This window comes from Trichomycterus rosablanca, chromosome 6, assembly GCF_030014385.1.
Source record: "Trichomycterus rosablanca isolate fTriRos1 chromosome 6, fTriRos1.hap1, whole genome shotgun sequence".
NCBI classification, from domain to species: Eukaryota; Metazoa; Chordata; class Actinopteri; order Siluriformes; family Trichomycteridae; genus Trichomycterus; species Trichomycterus rosablanca.
Window position 1 is genome coordinate 27,092,450 of NC_085993.1, and position 23,323 is coordinate 27,115,772.

General features: G+C 39.3%; 1 protein-coding gene across 2 annotated transcripts; it reads left to right on the forward strand.

Moving 5' to 3' along the window:
• The first annotated feature begins 701 nt into the window (after positions 1 to 701).
• On the forward strand, positions 702 to 18,127 carry ddx3xb (DEAD-box helicase 3 X-linked b). 2 transcript variants are annotated; one of them, XM_062997625.1, is made up of 19 exons: positions 702 to 1,000; positions 2,438 to 2,486; positions 2,687 to 2,734; positions 3,303 to 3,500; positions 4,003 to 4,129; positions 4,221 to 4,328; positions 4,411 to 4,510; positions 4,600 to 4,735; positions 4,820 to 4,917; positions 4,999 to 5,097; positions 5,178 to 5,338; positions 5,718 to 5,862; positions 5,946 to 6,090; positions 9,204 to 9,254; positions 11,293 to 11,474; positions 11,560 to 11,677; positions 11,781 to 11,934; positions 12,026 to 12,153; positions 15,643 to 18,127. In XM_062997625.1, exons 1-19 carry the CDS (start codon positions 956 to 958, stop codon positions 15,714 to 15,716), a joined length of 2,166 nt encoding a protein of 721 aa, XP_062853695.1. In that variant the 5' UTR covers positions 702 to 955; the 3' UTR covers positions 15,717 to 18,127. The 2 variants fall into 2 exon arrangements, with proteins under 2 accessions (XP_062853695.1, XP_062853696.1); XM_062997626.1 differs by having other exon boundaries at positions 12,029 to 12,153.
• Positions 18,128 to 23,323: the final 5,196 nt, after the last annotated feature.

Sequence of the window (23,323 nt, forward strand, 5' to 3'; positions counted from 1 at the left end):
CATTTATTGACAAACTTGAGATCCTCTGGTCATCTTTGCTTAAGAAATTTCCTGCAAAGGATCAATAAAGTATCTATCTATCTCATCAAAGACTGATCCTCTCCTGGATGCTGCTTTTGTACCAAACCATGATTACAATTACCTTTATGGAATCACATCATTATTTAATTTTGTTTACCTCATTACTAGCCCTAAATTGCCCCCGTCCCAAGTTTTTTTGGAATGTGTTGCAGGCCTGAAATGCAGGAATGAAGGTATATTAAAAATTTGAGCAGACAAAACATGAAATATTTTGGGTTCAAACTGTCTGCAATCAAATAAAAGTCAAAGTAAATGTAAGAAACTTTGCATTTTTATTTTATTTGCATTTTCCATACTGTCCCAACTTTTTCTGAATTGGCGGTTGTATTAACTACATAAGATTGAACAAATTACTGCGTGAACTACAAATTGCAATGAAATCAAATATTAAAGTTTGTGCCCCGTGGAAAACGTGTTAACTAATTCTTACTTTGAATAAGCAGTTACAAAACTGAAATTTGACCGGGGTGTACAAACTTTTTTGCATAAAACTGTATCAGATGTGGCGTTGCGTATATCCGCAATACGTCGCAATTTTACGTAATGACGATGTTGGTGGCACAGCCAATAAAAACTGACGCTTGAAACTTAGATCTTATTTCAGTCCGGATACTGGGGGAGTCTGTAGCAGAAAAGCTCAGGGCGAGTTTAGACAGGTCCAAAGAAGGTAATCTTAGTTTTATAGCACAGACTACAAAAAACGCATATTAGACTAGTATTTTATGTGATTTATATATTCTTTATTAAATATATATTTCTATTTGAAACTTGGTACAAAACGAGTCGAGAGAACCGCCAGGAGGCAAAAAGATTAATACCGGCAAACAAAGACGCGCTTTCTCTCTCTCAGACTAAACCTCACCACTCGTTAGTTATGAGTCATGTGGCCGTTGAAAATGTACACGGTCTAGATCAGCAGGTAAGTCCCAATATATCTATCTTTTTACTGTTTTATGGAACAAAAAATAAATGTTCCTCAATAAAGAGTCTGAATGTAAATTAAGAACAATGGTTTGTGCTAAGCTAGTTTGCTAACTGCGTGTCGTTGTGCGCTGGTTAAAATGGAGGCTGCTGGTGTCGATGGAGGTAATGGTAATGATGGCGGAACAGCACGGTTCAACCCGGCCTGTGATTAACTCATCATTCCCTGACTTATATTTAACCACTTGTGTTTTATTTATTTTAAATATATATCTTTTAATTATCACAGAAATTTAAAACAAACTTTGTTTGCTTCTGTATTTTTGTTTATTGAAAGACAATAAACCACGTAGTAGCAGCAGGACAAAACCAGCTCATCTATTCGATTTCATCTTTCGAATGTCACTGTACCGTAACAAGACACGTCGGAATACTGCTCCACTGTACGTTTCTCAAACAAGTGGCTTAATAACTGACCTCATAATGTGATATTCGTTCTGTTACCGGCTTCTTAGCGCCGCTAGCTAACGTGACTATAGTTTTGGCGGCCTGTTGTGTTTTAACTGGCCTGCTAAACGAATTATGACCAGTAGTTGGAAAATAACTCACTTTAGCTTGTTTTTAATGTATACATTGCCTACTTAAACATGGAGGTGTTTTTATTCAAATAGAAATGTTTAATGACCCTTAATGCTACCGGTGCTTCATGTAAAATGATATGTAAAAACGTTTTTTTTTTTTTGACTTGCCTCAATTATACAGTTTTATTTGTCTGTTTTAAACCAACTCATTTATTTCCGTTTTAACACGGCCATTTCTTGTTATATTTAGTTATCAAAATCTGCTGAATGTTCATACATTGTGAATAGTTGCTAAGAAGTTTACACAATATTTAACAACCTTCTATAAGGTCAGCAAAGAAAGACTTTCACAGGTCAAAAATTGTGATCAGTCTTTGAATTGTAATGACCAAGGGATTTAAGTCTGAGATAATGACCCTTGTTTTTCCTAATGCGTGACCATGTAGGATTGTGGTTTCCAAAGCCAGTTCCTGGTAAGCTCCTAAAAGTTGATATTTTTCCCTTCTACTTGCTGCCTTTTTAGTATACAGTACTGATGGTTGAAACAATGTGAGTTTAGTTATCACAGTATGTGCTTTTAAGTCCTTAATTTGCACAGACAGTTATTATACTAATTATTATTATTATTTAATATTCCAAAGAAACTGGGATGTCTGAATAAACTATGCATACACATGTGTACAGTGCAATACAATTCTTTAATGTCTTACTATCCCCATTTGGCCAGACTGCTTGTCATTGTACTTGTAAGGCCTTGAAATATGTCATGTTTGTTTGAATTTTTCATGTCAGTTGTTGCATGGTGCTCTTTCCCTCTCCCCACATTTAGCTAAACACAATATTTCTACTTTCAGCTTGCTGTCCTAGACTTGAACTCTGATGCCCAAGGAGGAGGCACTGGCAGTAAGTATCTGTTGTCTGCTTACTAGTTTGTTTCTGCTTTGTTGTTTAGTTAGTCAGGCAATGTGAGTAGCTTGTGGCCAGAGGTACTTGGCTGTCTGTTTGTTGTATTCTCCTGAGACATATGATGTCTTCAGTTGGAAGGTTGAACAGGCTTATTTAATTTACGGTCTTAAAATTAACAGTTAACTGTCTTTCACCAGGGCGTTACATTCCTCCTCATTTAAGGAACAAAGATGCTTCCAAAAATGGTAAGTAGTTACAATACAATGATGTGCTATAGGTTTCTGTATGTTTCCATTTTAGTGAAGGAGATAAATGTTTAACTTTGTGTGAAAATTATAATATGTAACTTTGTTTACACTGGACAGGGTTCCATTTCATCATGGGCCTTTTATCCATGCTGAGAAATTTTTTACATATGAAAGCGTTAAACCCCTGTTAACCCATCATTCACGATTATAAAACTGAGGACTCGCATACGAAGATAAATAAAACAAAAATGAAACAAGAAAGACTATGACTTGGAAATATTAATAAACAAATAAAAAAACTTTAATGTTCCTGCCATGAATGTAACCAATGTGTTAACATGGCGTTAAACAATAAAATAAACAAACATGAAAGCTTGCTTCAGTGTATAGCATGTTTTTCATATTTGCCAACCAGACTTCAGACACTGCACATTCCAAGTTTAACTTGAGTTAAAGGGTTGTGGGCAATATGCTTATCAACCACTATGGTGTAGCATAAATTATTTGATGCATCTGAGTTTTGTTCCCCTTTTTTAAATGCTTTTTTTTTTGTTTATTCTTTAAGATTCTGCTGGAGGATGGGATGCTGGACGTAGCAATGGGTTTGAGAATGGTTGCACTGATGGTAGAGACAACCATGTAAATGGAGGCAATGCTTTTGGCAGTCGTGGTCCGATGCGTAATGATCGTGGAGGCAGGGGAGGCAGTTACAGAACAAGGGGTGGTAGCCCATACAACTCTGTTCAACCTGGACCCAGCTCTGGTTAGTTCAAAACAAGCCTTACCTTGTTTACCTTCTGTATTTTATAGAATGTTTCCAATGTCTAAGTGCTCCCCTATTCACTTATTTTAAGTGATGGTCTTGACCGTCAACCTGTTCACTGGTTGTAGATGAAAACTATGACTCTTGGCTTCAAGGGCCTGAAAAGCTGGCATGAGTATATGAAGCAGTGTCTGGGTAAACTCTGCAGCTTTTAAAAATATTACACCAAATGATTTCATATTTTTGGGCAAAATAAATGTAATGTGTTTAGTCACTTTTCCAATGTAACAATCCAACTGTTTGTGGATTTGCTAAAATAATATTTACATGAGGCAGTGTGTACAGAGGACCATGCCTTTTATCTGTTCCAGGCATGGTGCAAGCCTTGGCAGTGGTGGTCTCCACCCAATTCCCTAGGATCCTTTTAGTAAAGGAGTTATTTTCTTCCAGTTGGATAGCTGCTTTGAGGCTTAAATTAAATTGTAAACCTTTTTTTTAATAGGTTTTGGCTACGACAACAAAGATGGAGGTGGTTGGAATGCCTCTAAAGATAACGCTTACAATAGCTTTGGTGGGCGTTCAGATAGGAATAGGTCTGCCTTCACTGATCGGGGCTCTTCCAGGGGAAGGTAAAGGGTTTTTTTTTTTTTTTTACATTGAGCCTATGAACATGAAAAATACTTTGGGCAAAAGCAAGTTTTACTTGTCTGATTTGGCTAGGTATGAGCGTGGTGGTTTTGGTGGCGGAGGAAACAGTCGCTGGGTTGATGATTCCAGGGATGAGGAGGACTGGTCCAAACCTCTGGCTCCCAATGAAAGACTTGAACAGTAAGTGGTGTGTGTGGGTTTTTCTTTTTTGGCTGAATCTGACAATCCTGTACCTAATTGCTAATTGTGCTGTTCTTTACAGTGAGCTCTTCTCCGGAAGCAACACTGGAATTAACTTTGAAAAATATGATGACATTCCTGTGGAGGCCACTGGCCAACTCTGCCCTCAACACATTGATAGTGTGAGTCTTCTAATCATGGCTTAAACCTGTATTTATCAGTGGCTGTTTTCTAATAAGATGTGGAGTATAAGGTAGTATTTGTGTTGCAGTTTCACGATGTTGAAATGGGTGAGCTCATTATGGGCAACATTAACCTGAGTCGCTACTCGCGTCCCACTCCTGTCCAGAAGTATGCTATTCCAATTATTAAGTCCAAGAGAGACCTAATGGCGTGTGCACAGACAGGTCAGACACCGTTCAAATTTTGGCTTCTTCAAAACTCATTTTCTATGTGTTGAGATTAGCTTATCCATGTGTGATTCCTTTTAGGATCTGGTAAGACAGCTGCTTTTTTGCTGCCAGTGCTGAGTCAGATATACACAGATGGACCAGGCGAAGCCTTACAGGCTACAAAGAACAGTTCCCAGGTGAGTCGGGTTTACCACTGCTGTCTTGGTATAATTAAGACTTTATGAATCTATCGGATACAAATTATCTGTTTATTTTAGGAAAATGGTAGATATGGACGCCGTAAGCAGTACCCCCTCTCTCTGATTCTGGCTCCAACCAGGGAACTGGCCTTGCAGATCTATGATGAGGCCAGAAAGGTAAACAAGAGAAGCATACATCATTAAATGTGTGGGGCTTTTTGTTTTTATTTTTCAACCAATGCTTTCTTTTTGTGTAGTTTGCGTATCGTTCGCGGGTACGCCCATGTGTAGTGTATGGAGGAGCTGACATTGGCCAGCAGATCCGTGACCTTGAGAGAGGTTGCCACCTGCTGGTTGCCACACCTGGCCGCCTGGTAGACATGATGGAGAGGGGCAAGATTGGTTTGGAATATTGCAAGTGAGTTATTGTTGATGTTGTCCACAAATTTTAGTGATTAGAATTTTTTTTTTTCTATTAATGTTTATCTGCTGCAGGCACTGCCAATTGTGGCCACTAGATGGCGCCCAGCAGATCGTTGCACCCAGCAGAACCCTGATTTAGAATCTTGTGGATGGTGTGCTAGCAGAATATCCCACTGCACCACCTGGGTGCCCAGTGCTGGTTCTTGAAATGTTTGCATAATTAGCTAAATTGAAGATTAATTGCCATGACCTGGCACCAAAATCCAGCCTCAAAACAATTGTTCTGTTTTTAGAAAGTAACCCCAGATTTGTGGTATTTTTGTATGTTGGTGTTATCACATTCGATTAACTGGTTGCACAATATTTGTTTGCAGTTTTTTGGTTTTGGATGAAGCCGACAGAATGTTGGATATGGGTTTTGAACCACAGATCCGCCGTATTGTGGAGCAGGACACTATGCCTCCTAAAGGCCTACGCCAAACAATGATGTTCAGTGCAACCTTCCCTAAGGAGATCCAGGTAGGAAGATGTTTAATATACTAAATCTTACGAAGTTATAATCTAGAAATGTGGTGTTTTTGATCAACAAATACTGTGTTTAGGTCCTGGCACGTGACTTCCTAGAGGATTACATTTTCTTGGCTGTTGGGCGTGTGGGCTCCACCTCTGAGAACATTACCCAGAAAGTTGTGTGGGTTGAGGAGAGCGACAAAAGATCATTTTTGCTTGATCTTCTAAATGCCACAGGTATTTCTAGCCATAATTATCTAGTTGTGTAGTAAAAGTTTATGAAAATTAACACTATTCCAGGGTTGTGCACTGAACAAAGTCAGTAATAAACAACCATTTAGTTACCGGACTATATATATATATATATATATATATATATCACAAAAGTGAGTACACCCCTCACATTTCTGCAAATATTTTATTATATCTTTTCATGGGACAACACTACTCTAAGTTATATCCAAGTTTCATGTCTATAGTCAGTGTACAACTTGTATAGCAGTGTAGATTTACTGTCTTCTGAAAATAACTCAACACACAGCCATTAATGTCTAAATGGCTGGCAACATAAGTGAGTACACCCCACAGTGAACATGTCCAAATTGTGCCCAAAGTGTCAATATTTTGTGACCACCATTATTATCCAGCACTGCCTTAACCCTCCTGGGCATGGAATTCACCAGAGCTGCACAGGTTGCTACTGGAATCCTCTTCCACTCCTCCATGATGACATCACGGAGCTGGTGGATGTTAGACACCTTGAACTCCTCCACCTTCCACTTGAGGATGCGCCACAGGTGCTCAATTGGGTTTAGTCCATCACCTTTACCTTCAGCTTCCTCAGCAAGGCAGTGGTCATCTTGGAGGTTGTGTTTGGGGTCGTTATCCTGTTGGAAAACTGCCACGAGGCCCAGTTTTCGAAGGGAGGGGATCATGTACTGTGACATTCTGAAACAGCATGTTGGAATTCATGTTTCCCTCAATGAACTGCAGCTCCCCAGTGCCAGCAACACTCATGCAGCCCAAGACCATGATGCTACCACCACCATGCTTGACTGTAGGCAAGATACAGTTGTCTTGGTACTTCTCACCAGGGCGCCGCCACACATGCTGGACACCATCTGAGCCAAACAAGTTTATCTTGGTCTCGTCAGACCACAGGGCATTCCAGTAATCCATGTTCTTGGACTGCTTGTCTTCAGCAAACTGTTTGCGGACTTTCTTGTGCGTCAGCTTCCTTCTGGGATGACGACCATGCAGACCGAGTTGATGCAGTGTGTGGCATATGGTCTGAGCACTGACAGGCTGACCTCCCACGTCTTCAACCTCTGCAGCAATGCTGGCAGCACTCGTGTCTATTTTTTAAAGCCAACCTCTGGATATGACGCCGAACATGTGGACTCAACTTCTTTGGTCGACCCTGGCGAAGCCTGTTCCGAGTGGAACCTGTCCTGGAAAACCGCTGTATGACCTTGGCCACCATGCTGTAGCTCAGTTTCAGGGTGTTAGCAATCTTCTTATAGCCCAGGCCATCTTTGTGGAGAGCAACAATTCTATTTCTCACATCCTCAGAGAGTTCTTTGCCATGAGGTGCCATGTTGAATATCCAGTGGCCAGTATGAGAGAATTGTACCAAAAACACCAAATTTAACAGCCCTGCTCCCCATTTACACCTGGGACCTTGACACATGACACCAGGGAGGGACAACGACACATTTGGGCACAATTTGGACATGTTCACTGTGGGGTGTACTCACTTATGTTGCCAGCTATTTAGACATTAATGGCTGTGTGTTGAGTTATTTTCAGAAGACAGTAAATCTACACTGCTATACAAGTTGTACACTGACTACTCTAAGTTATATCCAAGTTTCATGTCTATAGTGTTGTCCCATGAAAAGATATAATGAAATATTTGCAGAAATGTGAGGGGTGTACTCACTTTTGTGATACACTGTATATATATTCAGGGGTTGGACAATGAAACTGAAACACCTGTCATTTTAGTGTGGGAGGTTTCATGGCTAAATTGGACCAGTCTGGTGGCCAATCTTCATTAATTGCACATTGCACCAGTAAGAGCAGAGTGTGAAGGTTCAATTAGCAGGGTAAGAGCACAGTTTTGCTCAAAATATTGCAATGCACACAACATTATGGGTGACATACCAGAGTTCAAAAGAGGACAAATTGTTGGTGCACGTCTTGCTGGCGCATCTGTGACCAAGACAGCAAGTCTTTGTGATGTATCAAGAGCCACGGTATCCAGGGTAATGTCAGCATACCACCAAGAAGGACAAACCACATCCAACAGGATTAACTGTGGACGCAAGAGGAAGCTGTCTGAAAGGGATGTTCGGGTGCTAACCCAGATTGTATCCAAAAAACATAAAACCACGGCTGCCCAAATCACGGCAGAATTAAATGTGCACCTCAACTCTCCTGTTTCCACCAGAACTGTCCGTCGGGAGCTCCACAGGGTCAATATACACGGCCGGGCTGCTATAGCCAAACCTTTGGTCACTCGTGCCAATGCCAAACGTCGGTTTCAATGGTGCAAGGAGCGCAAATCTTGGGCTGTGGACAATGTGAAACATGTATTGTTCTCTGATGAGTCCACCTTTACTGTTTTCCCCACATCCGGGAGAGTTACGGAGTGGAGAAGCCCCAAAGAAGCATACCACTCAGACTGTTGCATGCCCAGAGTGAAGCATGGGGGTGGATCAGTGATGGTTTGGGCTGCCATATCATGGCATTCCCTTGGCCCAATACTTGTGCTAGATGGGTGCATCACTGCCAAGGACTACCGAACCATTCTGGAGGACCATGTGCATCCAATGGTGGTGCCGTGTATCAGGATGACAATGCACCAATACACACAGCAAGACTGGTGAAAGATTGGTTTGATGAACATGAAAGTGAAGTTGAACATCTCCCATGGCCTGCACAGTCACCAGATCTAAATATTATTGAGCCACTTTGGGGTGTTTTGGAGAAGCGAGTCAGGAAACGTTTTCCTCCACCAGCATCACGTAGTGACCTGGCCACTATCCTGCAAGAATAATGGCTTAAAATCCCTCTGACCACTGTGCAGGACTTGTATATGTCATTTCCAAGACGAATTGACGCTGTATTGGCCGCAAAAGGAGGCCCTACACCATACTAATAAATTATTGTGGTCTAAAACCAGGTGTTTCAGTTTCATTGTCCAACCCCTGTATATACACACACATATACACACACACTGATCTCACTTGTCTTCGGCTATACCTATAACCAGGGTCACTCGTATTGTAAAATGAAAGATATTAAGTTATTGGGGTGCTTAATGTGAGGTCTGGTTTTATCCAAAGTCATACCAAGCGAGGGTCAAGACAATGCTGGGGAAAGTGGAGAGAAACCTGGTGAGTAGAATTTTCTTTGATCCTCTCATTCCAGGTTGAACTGCAAAGCTCATCTTTATTTTTGTAGCTTGTTACATTGCCTGAGTGTTTGCATTGCAAAACTGGATGCATGAATGTTTCCATGTTTGTTTGAACTGTGATAGTCTTTTTTTTATTTTTTTTATAATTTTTTTTTTTATATAAATGCACCCACACATCCCTTACTAATGATGCTCCAAGCCCCTGGTTTCCTAATTAACTTGAAATAATTTGATGGGGTTATTCTTAGACTTAAACACTTGTTTGTAAAGAGACTAGGGCTGGACGGTATGGCTAAAATTTATATCACGATATAACTCCTAATTTCGGTCGATACGATATAATTCCGAAAAATTTATTTGCAAAGTCTATGAAATGTCACCCTTTACAACTACATAATATTTTAGAAATAATAATAATAATACAAATAAATTAAATTGAAATTGAAATGCTGAATACAAGTAAAAGGTGAAAGCTAATTTATTTGTATACAGACAGAAACATGACATCATTCTCAAATAAACATAAGCTTTGACAATATATAATATATTAACATATGTCTTAACCAGAGGTGTAAAGAGTACTAAAATATTGTACTCAATTAAAAGTACTATTACTTTAATGAATTTTTACTTAAGTACGAGTAAAGTTACTAGTCTAAAAATCTACTCAAGTAAAAGGTAACTCATTTAAAATGTACTCAGAGTAAACGTTACTTAGTTACTTTATTAACAGCAGGGGGGGGGGGGGGGTCTCTTCTGTGTAATGCAAACAGGACAAGTGGCTATAAATCTCACACTAGTTGTTTTTAATTCAAATATAATAGAAGAAACATGTTGATACAACATTTAAAACATTTAGGGGTGTGTAATGTCATTTTAGTCCCATAAAACTTTTTTAAACTGTATAACCACTAGTGATGTTGTAGAATTATTTGAATCTATTGAACGGCCCTTTAAACTGAAATAAAGGAATCGATTCGGAAAGATCCGACTCCCCGTCGCAGAATTCACTGCAGCAGTTTCTCAGACGCGATTTCTTTAGCGTTTATTATTTTACTCAGTAACGGATCTTATTTAAAATTTAGCGAATTACAATTTTTAATACAAAACATACTGAAGTAAAAGTAAAATTACAGGCTGTGAAATCTCCTTTAAAAAGTATAAGTACACAAAAAACAAAAGAGTACACTCAATTACAGTAACGTGAGTAAATGTAACTTGTTACTTTCCACCTCTGGTCTTAACTAACCTTAATCCACAACATGGACTGATTATTATTTGTATGTAAACATTTTCGAACAAAAGTGCTCAACCAGGATAAAGAATATAAAAAGTGCTTAAGAGTTGCTGCAGAATTTGTTGCAGCAGATGTTGTGCTTAAAGAATACAGAAAAAAAGAGTCTAGGCTTTCCTCTCATCAACTATTTCTACTGCTTCTTTTTTAACTGTGGATGCTCGTTCACTCACAGCTGTTGAACTCATTTTGCTGCTAATATCCACCGTGTTGTAGCGGAGTGTAATCGGAGCGGTAACGCTGAGCACTGGCTTCGTGCCTGTGGCGTACGTCATCACACACTGACGTATGCATATCGTTCGAATTTGTTTAAAAATCATATCACCGTTATTGAAATATTTTCTATCGCGATATATATTGATATCGAATTATTGTCCAGCACTAAGAGACTCGATGCACATGTTTGGATTTAAAGGACTATTGGCAGCACTTTCATTTACACCCCAATCTCTGGCCATTTGTGTGTGACTGGTTCATACTAGCATTCTAGAACTGGACCTTCCTGTACCACCTCTAAATCTGCCACCTCTCTCGTTTGTACATGACCCATTCTGGATTCCTCTTATGTCTTGGTTAAACAAAATAACCAAACCAGACCATTTTGGTATACAGCATGTACTAAAACAAGTCGAATAACTAAAGTTGGTATTTTTTGCCAAACATGCTTTTCATCACACAAATGGCATTTGCAAAAGTTGTGGTTAATGGCTGTTTCTCCTTCCAGGTAGAGACTCTTTGACTCTGGTGTTTGTGGAAACTAAAAAGGGTGCTGATGCACTGGAGGAATTTCTGTACCACGAGGGTTATGCCTGCACCAGTATTCATGGGGATCGTTCACAGAGAGACCGTGAGGAAGCTCTCCACCAGTTCCGCTCTGGAAGATGCCCAATCCTTGTTGCTACAGCAGTAAGTCCTTTTTACATTTCTTTGCTTTATTTATTTTCATGTCTCTGGCCTTTCTCTTACTAAAGCCATCATCTTGGTCACACAGGTAGCTGCACGTGGTCTGGACATCTCTAATGTGAAGCACGTCATTAACTTTGACCTACCCAGTGACATTGAGGAGTATGTTCATCGTATTGGGCGTACTGGTCGCGTAGGCAACCTTGGTAATGAAGCACATTGTGTTTTATTTGTGTTGACGATGTTTAGTGTAACTGTTTAAAAAATTTTTTTTTTTTTTTTTTTTTTTTTTTTTTTTTTAATATAAAGGTCTTGCCACGTCATTTTTTAATGACAAGAATGGCAACATTACCAAGGACCTTCTGGACATCCTGGTCGAGGCCAAACAAGAAGTCCCATCCTGGCTGGAAAGCCTGGCATATGAGCACCAGCACAAGGGAGGCAACCGTGGCCGCTCAAAGAGGTGAACTTTTAATATAAGCAATTTTCAGACACACGTTTAGATGTTCTTATCTCTAAATTGACACGCCTGGGTTTTTCTTTTGCTCTTCTAGTAGGTTCTCTGGCGGGTTTGGAGCCAAGGATTACCGTCAGACTAGCACCAATACCACTAGTGGAGGCTTTGGAGGTCGTGGTAGCCGCAGTGGCCATGGTGGAAACCGTGGATTCGGCAGCACTAAGGGTAGGTGTTTAATTCAAGACCTCCTTCATTGAGGAATATTGTTCTGACGTATGTACAGTGTATCACAAAAGTGAGTACACCCCTCACATTTCTGCAAATATTTCATTATATCTTTTCATGGGACAACACTAGACATGAAACTTGGATATAACTTAGAGTAGTCAGTGTACAGCTTGTATAGCAGTGTAGATTTACTGTCTTCTGAAAATAACTCAACACACAGCCATTAATGTCTAAATAGCTGGCAACATAAGTGAGTACACCCCACAGTGAACATGTCCAAATTGTGCCCAAATGTGTCGTTGTCCCTCCCTGGTGTCATGTGTCAAGGTCCCAGGTGTAAATGGGGAGCAGGGCTGTTAAATTTGGTGTTTTGGGTACAATTCTCTCATACTGGCCACTGGATATTCAACATGGCACCTCATGGCAAAGAACTCTCTGAGGATGTGAGAAATAGAATTGTTGCTCTCCACAAAGATGGCCTGGGCTATAAGAAGATTGCTAACACCCTGAAACTGAGCTACAGCATGGTGGCCAAGGTCATACAGCGGTTTTCCAGGACCGGTTCCACTCGGAACAGGCTTCGCCAGGGTCGACCAAAGAAGTTGAGTCCACGTGTTCGGCGTCATATCCAGAGGTTGGCTTTAAAAAATAGACACATGAGTGCTGCCAGCATTGCTGCAGAGGTTGAAGACGTGGGAGGTCAGCCTGTCAGTGCTCAGACCATACGCCGCACACTGCATCAACTCGGTCTGCATGGTCGTCATCCCAGAAGGAAGCTGACGCACAAAAGTCCGCAAACAGTTTGCTGAAGACAAGCAGTCCAAGAACATGGATTACTGGAATGCCCTGTGGTCTGACGAGACCAAGATAAACTTGTTTGGCTCAGATGGTGTCCAGCATGTGTGGTGGCACCCTGGTGAGAAGTACCAAGACAACTGTATCTTGCCTACAGTCAAGCATGGTGGTGGTAGCATCATGGTCTTGGGCTGCATGAGTGCTGCTGGCACTGGGGAGCTGCAGTTCATTGAGGGAAACATGAATTCCAACATGTACTGTGACATTCTGAAACAGAGCATGATCCCCTCCCTTCGAAAACTGGGCCTCATGGCAGTTTTCCAACAGGATAACGACCCCAAACACAACCTTCAAGATGACAACTGCCTTGCTGAGGAAGCTGAAGGTAAAGGTGATGGACTAAACCCAATTGAGCACCTGTGGCACATCCTCAAGTGGAAGGTGGAGGAGTTCAAGGTGTTTAACATCCACCAGCTCCGTGATGTCATCATGGAGGAGTGGAAGAGGATTCCAGTAGCAACCTGTGCAGCTCTGGTGAATTCCATGCCCAGGAGGGTTAAGGCAGTGCTGGATAATAATGGTGGTCACACAAAATATTGACACTTTGGGCACAATTTGGACATGTTCACTGTGGGGTGTACCCACTTATGTTGCCAGCCATTTAGACATTAATGGCTGTGTGTTGAGTTATTTTCAGAAGACAGTAAATCTACACTGCTATACAAGTTGTACACTGACTACTCTAAGTTATATCCAAGTTTTATTTCTATAGTGTTGTCCCATGAAAAGATATAATGAAATATTTGCGGAAATGTGAGGGGTGTACTCACTTTTGTGATACACTGTATATGGTTTGTGTCACTACCATCTACAGCTTGGATCAAAAGTTTATGTACCTTTGTAAGTGACTCTACCTTGCTGTCTTTTTGCAATTAAGGTGCACAGTTTTTGAATGCCAATACATAAAAGCATTTTGCTGAAATTACAGTCCTTAACCAGTCATGAGGGGTGGCATGGTGACTGGCTGTGTAGCACTGTTGCCGCACAGCAAGAAGGTCCCGAGTTCGCTTTTGTGTGGAGTTTGCTTGTTCTCCCAGTGTCTGGGGGGGTTTCCTCCCACAGTCCAAAGACATGCAAGTGAGGTGAATTGGAGATACAAAATGACTGTTTGACATTAAAGACTTGAACTGTAATTACTTTTTCTGTCATGAATGTGACTAGTGTAAAACATGATGTTAAAATCCTATACAAAATAAATAACCAGTATAGGCATTTTAATGTCTGATCATGTCCACAGCAAAAAAAAAAAACCTAATGCTTTAGAGAATGTCTGGTTAGTAGAATGTAATTCCAGAACTGCCAAAAACATGTCTGCCATGTATTAAAGCCTTTGGAACATGAGGGTTGTCTGTCTAAAGCGATTAGCTTGGACTGCCATTCAAGAAATTGACACCTTAAAGTTCAGACAGAAATTAGGGCTGGGTGATATGACAAAAAAAAAAAAAAACTAAGTAGGATATATGATACGACGACATATAAACTTAACAAAGTACAGTGGCAGGCCACTGCCATTTTACTTCAAATGAATAAGCAGAAGTGTTCAACCTTACATTTTTTTTAAATTTTATTTCAAATTAACAAACGGCTGCTTTATTCAGCACTCGGCTTGAGCTGCGGTAAAACATCGGAGTGCAAGTATGAGACAAACCTGCATTATAGCTGGGGGTTCTGAGATTGTGAGAATCGCATTTTCCGAGTTTAAAACGCTGATCGTAAAAAAAAAAATACAGCTTTGCTCGTTGTTATAGTATGATAGGTCTATAAAAACACTGAAATACAATTAAAAACAGTTAAAAATGAAAATTAATAAACAATACCATAAAACCTGCATTTTTACCTTTACTTTGTTTCCTTACGCTTCTTAATCATGGGGATGCTTTAAACTGTATTCCGTGTGCCTTTACTTTTTGGAATACGGTATTAAGCGTAAGGAAACAGAAGTAAAGGTAAAGTGCAGGTTTTATTGTTTTTTTTATATTGGTTTTTAACTTTTTTTTAATTTCATTTTTTTATATTATACTCGTGTATTTTTAGTGTACAAGTGTAAAACAACCCCATTATTTTACATTTGCCTAAAATATATGCAGTTCCACCATGGAACACTTTAACCGGTTTCCCATACATCCTTATGGGGAAAAATACCTTAACGCAATGCCTTTTAAACTCAACCCCACTTCCAGAACCAATTAACCCTGCTTAATGGAGTTGTTTACGCACGGCACCATGATGAAATGGAGTGAGCAAAATGAATGAATCTTTACTGTAGATAAAGGCACAGCTTCCTGATTTCAGTTCTCAGATGGTAACCTGTGTATCATAGCCATACTTTGGCATAAATTGGCTAAATTTAACTCTTGCAGAATTCAATATTGAAACAGTATAATTTTAATTATGTTAATAGAGTTAAATATCTTGCATGCCAAACCTCTGTCTCGAGGCAGATTTTAAAACTTTAAGACTTCTGAAGCTAAAGTGCTGTAAATTCAATGAACTTGTCTTTTAGGGGGAAAAACAATTTCTTTGTTCTTTGCTTTGGTTACTCTGCTTGAACTTTACAGCGGGTGTCTTATTATAACAAATAAATGTCAGCATTTCTGTTGCTTTCTCTGATCTGACATTATACATCCTCAGGTGGATTTGGAAACTTCTACAACAATGATGGTTACGGTGGAAACTACTCGCAGGTGGACTGGTGGGGAAACTAACTGTTACCACACAACTGTACACCTCTCCACTCCCCATGATCAGTGGGTCGCCATGGCAAACTCACTGAATGGAAACCACATGTAACTTAGCCAGACTATCAAACCCTGTGTAGCTTTCAAGATCTCTACAGTACATTACCACCTGTGATTCTCTGCCAATATCCTGGATTAAAATGCACCACTGACTGTAGCAGATTGGTGGGCTCTGGGATACCTTAGGATTTGACCACAAAATGAACCTCTAGATTTGCTTGTCACCTGCCTGATTTGGATCTCATGACTTGTATTACATTACACTGCATTGCTTTTAATGAGAATCATTTGTTAATGTACTGTGCCTTTAAATTTACAATTTGTTGTTTTTTTTTACCTCAAAACTGGGAGACTTTTTTTCTTTTTTTTTTCTTTTTCTTTTTAAATAAATAAGACATGAGGGAGCTTGAGCTTAATCAAACCTTGGCAAACTCCAGGAAGACTTTAGAACCTTGTTTTTGCTTTTGTTTAAAATCTGTCACAGGGTCACAAGGCTTCTTTCCTAAATGTGCCTGCCCCTTCTATATTGGATTTTTTTTTTTTTTACCCTCGTCATGTGGGGAATACAAATCTTAAAATCTTGCTCACTCTATCCTGGAGACATGCTCCTAAGGGAAGTGGTAGTTGTCTGCTAAAGAAATACCGTTCCAGTTTTTTGTCTTAGCAATCATGTGGCCATTTGTGAGTGACATGAACTTCCGTTCATACAAGTTTTTGGATTTCTGACTCTCCCGTGGGAATCCTAACATTTTAAGCTAGTTATGCAGACACCCTTTTAAAGGTGTGGAGATGTATTCATTGTTAATTAAACCTTTGTGGAAGTGATAATACTAATTGCAAAGGATTACATGCTGGGCTCTAGGCTACTTCCATATTAAAACGTTCAAATGGCTACATCTAGGACCACAATTTCAGAGTGGACTGGCCTTAAACGCCAAGCCAGTTTCTGCAGTAATTTGCATATCCAGTGTTGTTGTTTTTTGGTCAAGGCGATTCTGACAGATTTGTGCAGCAGGCTATTTTAATAACGAAGGACATCCAAATTCTCTTTTTAAACTCTTCCCAAGCTGCATTGAATTTTAAATCGACATCTCAGACTTGCTCATGGAACAGGAGTCAGGACTGGAAGGCTGGAAGAAAAAAATAAACGCACATGTTGAAAATGCACAGGGTGTAGAAAGGCTAGCAGTAAAATGTTTGGCATTTTTATTGTTTTTCTGGTGTTTTAGCCAAAGTGTACAGTACTCTTCCTTACATTACAACTGTTAATTTGCTGCTTGAGCCAGTGTTGTGGAAATGAACTAAGCCAGAGCAGCTGGGCCCTCTCCTTCAGCAGGTGAGATGTACATGGTAAACTTGATATTACATTTAGCTGAAGTGCAATAGATTTCCTCAAATGTTGTGCCTTTGAAATTTAAAGAAGCTTGGGTTGAAATGGTGAATCATAGTGGATGTGTGGACAGTATTTTGGTAACTTAAAATGAGTGGTGCTATTTAGGTCTAGACCCTTCTATGTTGTGCCCCTCAAGTTTTATGAAGTTATTTTATTGTGCATTGAAAGTTTTATATAAGGCTCGTGTGTCCGTATGCTTCCAATATTGTGTGTTGACCTGTAAAAAAAATGCAGCTTGTTTACAAAGGGAAGGGTTCTCAAAATATTCAACAGGAATTGATTTGGGACCAGGGACTCGGCAATCGGGGAATTTAGCTATTTGCACACAGATCACTAGATTCTACTTTTTGCTGCTAGTTTGTGTAATTTATTAAGCATTTTTGAAAAATATTTATTTTTATAAGCCTAAGTGATAGTAACTTGACCAAAAGACAGTACAAAAACACTGGCACTTGAATGAATGTCATCTGTATGTGTGAAATTTCTATTTTTTCGGGGTAGTGTGAGCTTTTTTTAATGTTTGGTCATTTTGAAATCTTTCAAAATCCTCAACTGTGGACTTGTGGCCAAATATTCGTTTATGTAATTGGCAGACAATTTAGAAATTAACAACTATGCCAAGGTTTGGACAGAACTTAAAACACTTTTGGTGCAATTAAAACACAGTTTTTGTTTTCTTTATTTCTTGATTTTTGTTTACTCCCTTGGTGAGTGTCTGGCTGATTGCAATCTTAAGGAAAAACATGTGGTTCTTCTCTGTTGTGTTTGCAGGACTTTGGTATTGGAAACCTTGTTCTCTGACTGGTTTGGTGCTAAATTCAGTCTTAATCTAAGTTTAAATGTGCATTTGGGCAGACAAACACTTTACCAAACCATGATCGAACAGGTGCCCTTAGCGTTAGAAATTTGCTTTATGTACTAGTTTAGATGCTGTACTCTGTTTACTGTACAATTTTTATCAAAATAAAGGCACAAATGGCAGTTATTCAGTTCTTGTGAAGTCATTTAAAGTAATGGTGATGATGGTTGACCTGGTTAATACCAGACATTCAGAAATAAAAAAAACACATCCTCCCCATCATATTTTTGTCTTTTAAATTGAGCAGTGTGAAATGTACTAATTTATAGAAAATGATTGTGTGGGGTTTTTGTCTGTGTATTCATAGTGTATACTTGGTGTTCTCCAACCTGGACATGAAATATGTTATGTTAAAATACAATTAAAGCTAACATTAGTAAACTGAGCCAAAATGTTATGTCAATTCACCTTATCAGTAAGAAAATGATCTACAATTTGAGCCACAGTAGCTTTTCTTTTGGTCAGTACCAGATACAATGGCTTTCATGTCCTCTGGTGGTGTCTCTTCCTGTGAGGTCCATAGTTTGGTCAAGCTTCATTCTACATGTTGCAACAGTATGGCTTTGTGCTTTATGAAAATGAGAATCCAACAGTGACCATGAACTGTTTCGCAGCTGAAGTCTCATATTAAACAAAAATGGACACACATTCCTCTTGCAAAACTAACAATTAGTGTCTAGTTCACAAACCATTAAAAAGTGTAATTAATAGTTAAGCTAATGAAATGATGTATTGCTCAACTTTTGTGTTGTCATAAACTTTGTGTATATTTACAACATACATATTGTCAATCAAAAATCTTTGTTGCACTTGCATCAGTTAAGGGATTAAAAGAATAAAAAAATCACATTCTTGCTATTATGTTTTACGGGTGGCTCGGTGGGTAGCACTCTCCTCACAGCAAGAAAGTGCTGGGTTTAATTCCTAGGTTGAGCAGTCAGTCCTTTTTGTGTCAAGTTTGCATGTTCTTCCCTTGACTGCAGGAGCTCTGGTTTCCTCTCACAGTCCAAAGACATGCAAGTGAGGAGAATTGGAGATACAAAATTTGTGACTGTTTGACATTAAACTTGAACTATGTAACCAGCAACTACCTGTCCTGTCATAAATTGTAACAAGTGTGTAAAATGCTTATAAAAAATAAAATGTTTTACGTTAGTGGAAATAATTTGGCATCCTTATTTTATTTATATTAAAGTTTATCAAAGGTCAAATTTTATTGCACTGTTATACAGACTTAACATCACATGCAAGACCTATTGTAAGTATCCTGTTAGGCTATGGGTAGTTTCATCACTTCCTGATTCAGAAATTTTAAAAAATCAAAAGGCAGGATGAAATGGTCAAAGCAGGTAGAGGAGTAGTGCATGAAAGTTCCAAAAGAGCTAAACAGTGATAGCTGCCAAAAACTGACAAATAAAATACATAAACAACCTTTTCTGAAGCTGAACAGGTTTGGTGCATGGTGAAACAGGAAAAAAATGAAGCAGGCCAAAGAGAGAAAAAGCAGAAGGGGTAAATAACAGGAAAGCTGATATAAATGTGGATAAGTAATAGTGAAAATGGGTAAAAAAAAAAAATTTATAAAAGAAAGAGTTTTTCTAAACTAAACAGCAGTGCGAAGAAGGCTTTAAGATAGTTGGTTTCTTACAAACTGAACGGAGAAAAAAAATGTGCCTTGTCAGTGTTTTCAGAGACCGCTGTAAAGGTGAAGTTGGTACAGGCTATAAGTGAAACAGGAAAAAAGCAGGACAAAAGTGGAAGTGGGTCAAGTAGGAGAATAGTAAAGCTGTTAATGATTAAACAGGACGGTATGTCTCAAAGGCCATGTGCAAAAAATCTCAATATAGTCATTATCAAAGTGGATGATGTGTGGGCAAGTTGTGAGCTCCAGTTCATGGATATTAAAAAAAAAAATCATGTATGTATACACCATCGCATTAAAAGGTATTATGGTGATGTACAGTAATGGCAGAAAGTGTTGGCACCCCTGAAATGTTTCCAGAAAATGAAGTGTTCCTCTCAGAAAATTATTGCATTTACACATGTTTTGTTATACACATGTTTATTTCCTTTGTGTGTATTGGAACAACACAAAAAAGACATAATTTGACATAATTTCAAACTCCAAAAATGGGCCGGACAAAATTATTGGCACCTTTTCAAAATTGTGGGTAAATAACTTTGTTTCAAGCATGTGATGCTCGTTTAAACTTACCTGTGGCAAGTAACAGGCAATATAAAAATAAACACCTGAAACCAGATAAAAAGGAGAGAAGTTGACTCAATCTTTGCATTGTGTGTCTGTGTGTGCCACACTAAGAATGGAGAACAGAAAGAGGAGAAGAGAACTGTCTGAGGACTTGAGAACCAAAATTGTGGAAAAATATCAACAATCTCAAGGTTACAAATCCATCTCCAGAGATCTTGATGTTCCTTTGTCCACGGTGCGCAACATAATCAAGAAGTTTACATCCCATGGCACTGTAGCTAATCTCCCTACACGTGGACGGAAGAGAAAAATTGATGAAAGGTTGCAATGCAGGATAGTCCGGATGGTGGATAAACAGCCCCAATCAAGTTCCAAAGAAATTCAAGCTGTCCTGCAGGCTCAGGGTGCATCTGTGTCAGCGCGAAATATCCGTCGACATTTGAATGAAATGAAACACTATGGCAGGAGACCCAGGAGGACCCCACTGCTGACACAGAGACAAAAAAGCTAGACTGCAGTTTGCCAAAATGTACGTGAGTAAGCCAAAATCCTTCTGGAAAAACGTCTTGTGGACAGATGAGACCAAGATAGAGCTTTTTGGTAAAGCACATCATTCTACTGTTTACCGAAAACGGAATGAGGCCTACAAAGAAAAGAACACAATACCTACAGTCAAATATGGTGGAGGTTCAAAGATGTTTTGGGGTTGTTTTGCTGCCTCTGGCACTGGTGCCTTGACTGTGTGCAAGGCATCATGAAATCTAAAGATTACCAAAGGATTTTGGGTCGCATTGTAGGGCCCAGTGTCAGAAAGCTGGGTTTGCGTCCTAGGTCATGGGTCTTCCAGCAGGACAATGACTCCAAACATACTTCAAAAAGGACCCAGAAATGGATGGAAACAAAGCACTAGTGAGTGCTGAAGTGGCCAGCAATGAGTCCGGATCTAAGAGATGGGAGATGCACCCTTCAAATATGAGAGACCTGGAGCAGTTTGCAAAAGAAGAGTGGTCCAAAATTCCAGTTGAGAGGTGTAAGAAGCTTGTTGATGGTTATAGGAAGCGATTGATTTCAGTTATTTTTTCCAAAGGGTGTGCAACCAAATATTAAGTTGAGGGTGCCAATAATTTTGTCCGGCCCATTTTTGGAGTTTTGTGTGTAATTATGTCAAATTTGCCTTTTTTTCTGCTTTTTTGTGTTGTTCCAATACACACAAAGGAAATAAACATGTGTATAACAAAACATGTGTAAATGCAATAATTTTCTGGGAGAAATACTTCAGGGGTGCCAACACTTTCGGTCATGACTGTATATACTGTAGAATTAAATTTTAAGTTTAAATGAAAAACATCTAAATCTCTTGACCGTGTCTATGTGCACTATTGTTCTTCAGTACTTGGTGGAACATCCCTTTGACTTGATAGCATCTAGTAAGCAATTTTAGTAAGTGCTAACAATATTCTGCTACCTCTCCTGTGGAATCTTAGCCATTTAGTCTCATGCATAAGCTTCCAGCTCATCAAGGTTTTGTGGCCTTCATGCTGCAACTGCTTTCTTTAAAATCCCACCAAAGATTTTTAATTGAATTTAAATCTGGAGGCTGAGAAGTCCACTCAGCGATAGTCCAGGACTGATTTCTTGGTTGACTTGGGAGTTTGCTTACTTTCAGGGTGCAGGGTTACTTATAGTTTCTAGAATTAAAAAATCACAGCTGGTGGAATAGCATTTTCTTACAAAGCCCCACAACTTTTAAATAATCTCTTTGCTTCTACTCAGGTTTCAGACAGTCTTGATTTTCAAGTCCAGATTGAAAACATATTTATTTACTCAGGCTTTTGATTAGTCTTTCCAAACCAGGGGTGTGTGGCTCCGGTCCTGGAGGTCTGGGCGGTCTGGTGCTCTCATGTTTGTCGGATTTGTTGGCAGCTACGCGCTGACTTCTGTCTCCCTCTTGTTTTTGGCCTGTAGGACTTCCCACCCTGACTATAGACAAAGGCGCAGAGCTTGGGGGTTCTAGATCATAGAGACTTGTGGTGATCAGGGATGTTGGGTTGCTGTCGTTCTGCCTCTCTTGTCCGATCATTCAGGTTTGTTGACAGTGGGGGAGGTGGGCGCTGACATCCTGTGAAACCCCTCATGATTATTAACTGCTAGCTCTTCTTTTTAGTGTTGCTGTAATAATTAGGGGTGGCAGAGTCTCATGCTACTCTGACATTTTACTCTTAATGATTTTGCATTTTAACCACTTTTTTTGTTGATTACCACGAGGTGGTTCTGACAGAAACCTGTTTATCCACCTGAGGTTGAAGACTGCTTTTGTTTGCATTAGAACAACACAAAAAGTTGAAAAAGTCTGATATAATTCCACACAAAAATGGGACAGACAGCTGGCACCTTCTCAAAATTGTAAAAAAAACTTTTATTTTTATCATTGCTCCTTTAATTTGTATTTAAACTCACCTATGGCAAGTACCAGGTTCAGGCAATATAAACATCACTTATGCAACCTGTAATAATTCATTTATTCATTCATTGTCTACTTTACCAAAAGGTTTGATACAAAGTGATAACTGCTAACTCTTAATCGCTAAATTATCTTAAAATTAAAACAAGATATATAATAATAAACCCAATACCTTTTAATAGAAACTACAAACTGCATGTGAAATAGAGCTATGAACTATATGAATCACTTAGTAGCATAAAAAAAAAATTTAGGAATAACCAGGATAAGGCACAATGTAAAAAAAATGCACAATGCGGTGCCGTGTGTGTGCAGAGGATGCCTATTTGTAGGGAGGTTTCATGAGCTGGGAAATGAGTGTCAGGAGGGCAAAGGTCAGGTGATTGGTGTGAGGAGCATTAGGGGCTTGTAGTTGTTACACAACCTGTTTGGACAGAAGAAGGTTGACTTAATCTTTTGTCTGTATATACCACACTGAACATGGAGAAAAGAAAGAGAAATTCAGAAGAAAAGAAGAGATGATCCAAGGATATGAAAATCTAAATTGTGAAAAAGCATAGACAATCTCAGACAAATTAAATCCATCTCCACAAAACTTAAATATTTCTGGGTCCAAAGTGTGCATGTCATTATGAAGATTGCAGTCCACAGA